A 4,623-nucleotide genomic window follows, 5' to 3' on the forward strand; every position below is an offset into this window, starting at 1 on the left:
GGTTGAAGGCTGTTTAAAGCACTATAGCTGCTTCGCCGATTCTGTTACGATGTTGTGTAAGTCAGATAGCAAGGCAGGATAGTGTGTGTGTGTGTGTGTGTGTGTGTGTGTGTGTAGCTTGGAGCGTGATTAAATAGTAAAGGATGTGGATTTCATAAGGGATCCTGACAGATCTACACAGTAAACCCTACACCATCTCCTCTTCGCTCCCTTTCTTCCCTCTTCCTCCCTACGTATCCCCCCTACAGAACTTAATCTCTCGCTATCTACATAAGTCTGTCTGTCTGTCGGTGCCTCTCTCTTTGGGTCTCTGCTCTTTCAGGGTCATGTGCACAGGCTGGGCCAGTCCACGAGATATACGGAACCCGGACTATTTACGCTGGTGTCATCATCCATACCTCTCCTGGAAAGTCCCCCAGTGCTCAGCCTGTGTGTATGTGGCACCGCCCCATATGTACTCCCTGATATCCTGTCCATTCACACAGCCGAGGACATGTCAGCGCCAACTAGGATCACACGAACAGAAGAAAACATATGCACAGACTCATGTTAAAACAGTCACATCACACAGCACAGCTCACACACACACACACACACACACAACCACACACACATCACGACACTACTACCACACACACACACACACCGGCGACACACACACACACTGACACACACACACATCAGTCAAATAGGATCAGAACACGCACACAAAGAGACAGACACGCACACATTTGGCAGAGCCGAGATGTGTGCTGATTGTAGTGCCACAGGCAGTTGAGCCGCATGGTTAGAAAACTGATCAATATCACAGAGAGGGAGAGAGGGGGGGAGAGACAGAGAGTGCAAGCCACAGAGGGGGAGGATGAGAGAGAAAGCTTAACAAAGGAGAGATATGAACGACAGATAGAGAATTAGACAGAGAGAGAAAAAGAAAAAGAAACAGAAGGAGAGATATGAACGACAGAGGATGAGATAGCATAATAGAAACAGAGGAAGAGAGACAGCAACAGAGGGAGAGACAGAGGGAGAGAGAGACAGAGAGGGAGAGAGGCGGCAGGACAAATAGTGGGAGGGTGAGAGAGAGAGAGTGGGAGAGCGTGAAAGTGTGGACTTGCTGCGGAGGGGAATAATGTTTTGACGCTGTTACGGATACGCCACCCCCCACCAATCTCACACCTGATGTGTGTGGGAGTCGTATGCCATGATGAATACCAACTGCCTGTTAGTCATGAAAGAGCACGCACACACAAACACATAACTCCCAGTTGCTCAAACACAGACACACTCATATGTCTATTTCTCTGTTTCTCTCTCTCACAAACACACACACTCACTCCCCGTTGCTCAAACATAGACACAATCAGGTCTATATCTCTGTTCCCCTCTCTCTGTGTCTCGCTCTCTCACAAACACACACTCCGCGGATACACACATCTTCGCTGACATTTAGGTTGAAGGTCACATCTGACTCCTCTCTCTCTCTGAGTGTGCTCACTCTCCATTAAGAACAACAGCAGGGTGTGTGTATGTGTCTGTAATCTCACTCCCATCTTGTGGTCTAATCATAAGCTTTCCTGTCCCCCTAAACACCTCTCCTCTCTTGTTCAGCGAAATGGGCTGAGTAAATTGTAGCCTCGCTACTGTTATTTTTCACTGTCTTCTTACTGTTTTTTATTTCTTTACTTACCTATTGTTCACCTAATACCTATTTTTTTACTTAAGAATTGCACTGTTGGTTAGGGCCTGTAAGTAAGCATTTCACTGTAAGGTCTACTACACCTGTTGTATTCGGCACACGTGACAAATAAACTTTGATTTGATTTGAAATACCACCACTCAGCAGTGTGTGGAGTCACACAGCACCAGACCTGGGTTAAAATACTATTTCATTACTTTCAAAGACATTTGGAAGGAAGTATTTACTTAGACCATTTCGCTGAACAAGAGAGTAGAGGTGTTTAGGGGGCCAGGAAAGCTTATGATTAGACCACAAGATGGGAGGGCGAAAAACAGAAGTGTTCAGGTGAAGGTTGTACCTGTATGCCTGTAGGACTGAGCTGGCTCCAGGTGTCTCTGTCCAGGCCAAAGACGAATGCATTGGCCAAGCCATGGAGAGGGGCTGAAAGGACATGGAGCAAAGTAAGAGAGAACACTGGATCCTGGGGGTAGAACGCATTATGGAGCCTGGAGAGGGGAGAATGAGGGAGGGAGGGAGGGAGAGAGAGAAAGGAAAAAAAACGTTAATTTACATTATAGAGACGATGCACATGGAGGAGAGTGAGAGAAGATGTATGGAAACAAACAAAACAAACAAACAAACAAACAAACAGGTACACACATGCGCGCGCACGCACACACCCAAACACAGAACACCAACAACAAAAACGTCCACAGCTCAATACTTCACAGTAAAGGAGATTGGAGGGAGAGACACAGGGGAGAGAGTTCTGAGAGGGGGAGACACAGGGGAGAGAGTTCAGAGAGGGGGAGACACAGGGGAGAGAGTTCAGAGACACAGGGGAGAGAGTTCAGTATTGAAGGGGGAAGCGACGGGGGGAAGATGAAACGTTACCCAGTAGACGCAATGGCTGAGCAGACGTACACAAGGGGAGAGATTCAGAGAACATCTAGGGAGAGAGTTTCAGAGAGGGGGAGACACAGGGAGAGAAAGGTCGCAGAGAGGGGGAGACACGAGGGTCGTTTAGAGAGTCAGAGAGGCTGAGACACAGGGAAGAGTTCAGATGAGGCAGAGACACAGGGGAGAGAGTGCTGAGAGGGCGACACGGGGGAGAGTTCGAGGTGACGAGAGTTCAGAGAGGAGAGACCACAGGGGGAGAGAGTGTCAGAGGGCAGAGACCACAGGGGAGAGAGTTCAGAGAGCAGAGACACCAGGGAGAGAGTTCAGAGGGGAAGACACAGGGGAGAGAGTTCAGAGATGGGGAACCACAGGAGGAGAAGTCGTGATCGGAAGGAGAGACACAGGGCAGGAGAGAGAGTTCAGAGACACAGGGGAGAGAGTTCGGACCGGAGGAGTTCGGACACAGGAGAGGTCGAGACAAGGAAAGTCAGAACACAGGTGGAAGAGTTCCAAGAGACACAGGGGAGAGAGTTCAGAGCACAAGGGGAAGATTCGAAGACAGGAGATCGAGATACACTGTGGAGAAGGTCAGAGAGCACCACGAGGTGGAGAGCAGTATCAGGACACAGGGGCAGATGATCTCAAGAGACACATGGGCTAGATGAGTTCGCAGAGACACAGGGAGAGATTCAGAGACACAGGGAGAGAGTTCAGAGGCAGAGACAGAAGATAAGACGAGAGGGACAGAGAGAAAGAGCGAGAGTAGGCAAGGAAACAAAGATATAGAGCGAGGGGCGACAGAGGATGACAGAGAAAGGGAGGAAACAGAGAGAGAGATATTATCGTACCACAGCAACGTAGACACATAAAAGAACCAACCAAATCATGAAGAAAACCCAAGAAATTACTTGACACATTGGAGAATAAGTAACAAAAATAATGAGACAACGGAATGGTAGTCGCCCTAAACAGAGTACACAGTGGCAGAATACCTGACCACTGTGACTGATCCAAAATGAAGGGGAAAGTTGACTATGACAGTACTCAGTGGCATAGCCTTGGCTATGTGAGAGAGGACCGTAGGCAGACCTGGCTCCTCAGAGAAGATCAGGCTATGTGTCACACTGCCCACAAAATGAGTGGTGGAAACTGAGCTGCACTCCTATACCTCTGCCTAAATGGATGACTGACATATAGAGAGACACCAGTACAGTGCGTTCGGAAAATAGTTCCAGGACCCCTTAGACTGTTTCCACTATTTTGTTACGTTGATCAGCCTTATTCAACAATAGATGAGATCATTTCCCCCCTCATGCAAATCACACACAATACCCGATTAGATGACAAAGCAAAAAAGACAGGTAAATTTAAAAATATAATATATAGTGATGACTGAATATTATCACATTTACATAAGTATTAAGAGACCTTACGTCTACGATTAATTTCTTGAAGCACTTTGGCAGCCGAATTACCACCCATCGAGTCTCTTGGGTATACGGCTACAACCTGTATTTCTGCAATTTTCTCCCATTAGTCTCTCTGCAGAGCCTCTGCAAGACTCTGTCAGGTTGATGCGGCAGCGTCACTGCCCACGTATTTCAGGTCTCGCCAGACCATGTTCACACTCGTGGTTTCAATTCCGGCCCTGGCTGGGGACCCACTCGAAGGACATTCAAGAGAGCATGTCCACAAATCCACACCTGCATTGTCTTGGGCTGGTGTTGCTTAGGTTGTTGTCCTATTGGAAGTTGAACCTTCGACCCAGTTTGAGGTCGCTGATGCGCTGTGGAGCAGGTTTTCATCAAATCAAATTGTATAAGTGTCACATGCGCCGAATACAACAGGTGTAGGTAGACCTTTACAGTGTGAAATGCACTACTAACAAGCCCTTAACCAACAATGCAGTTTTAAGAAAAAATACCCCCGAAAAAATCTATAAAAAGTAACAAATAATTAAAGAGCAGCGAGTAAAATAACAATAGCGAGCGTACGTACAAGTAGTCAATGGCCGGGTATGGCAACCGTGTTGAGAGCTCCGAAGG

General features: G+C 47.6%; 1 protein-coding gene across 1 annotated transcript in view; it reads right to left on the bottom strand.

Moving 5' to 3' along the window:
- Positions 1 to 706: 706 nt before the first annotated feature.
- Positions 707 to 4,623, bottom strand: part of LOC139023757 (cyclic AMP receptor-like protein A) — a 107,149-nt gene continuing 103,232 nt past the window's right edge. The window contains exon 12 of the mRNA XM_070437580.1: positions 707 to 2,184. Within this exon, the coding sequence (XP_070293681.1) occupies positions 1,983 to 2,184 (202 nt within the window). The 3' untranslated portion in view covers positions 707 to 1,982. The remainder of the gene's footprint in view (positions 2,185 to 4,623) is intronic.

This window comes from Salvelinus sp. IW2-2015, linkage group LG36, assembly GCF_002910315.2.
Source record: "Salvelinus sp. IW2-2015 linkage group LG36, ASM291031v2, whole genome shotgun sequence".
In the NCBI taxonomy this organism is placed as follows: Eukaryota; Metazoa; Chordata; class Actinopteri; order Salmoniformes; family Salmonidae; genus Salvelinus; species Salvelinus sp. IW2-2015.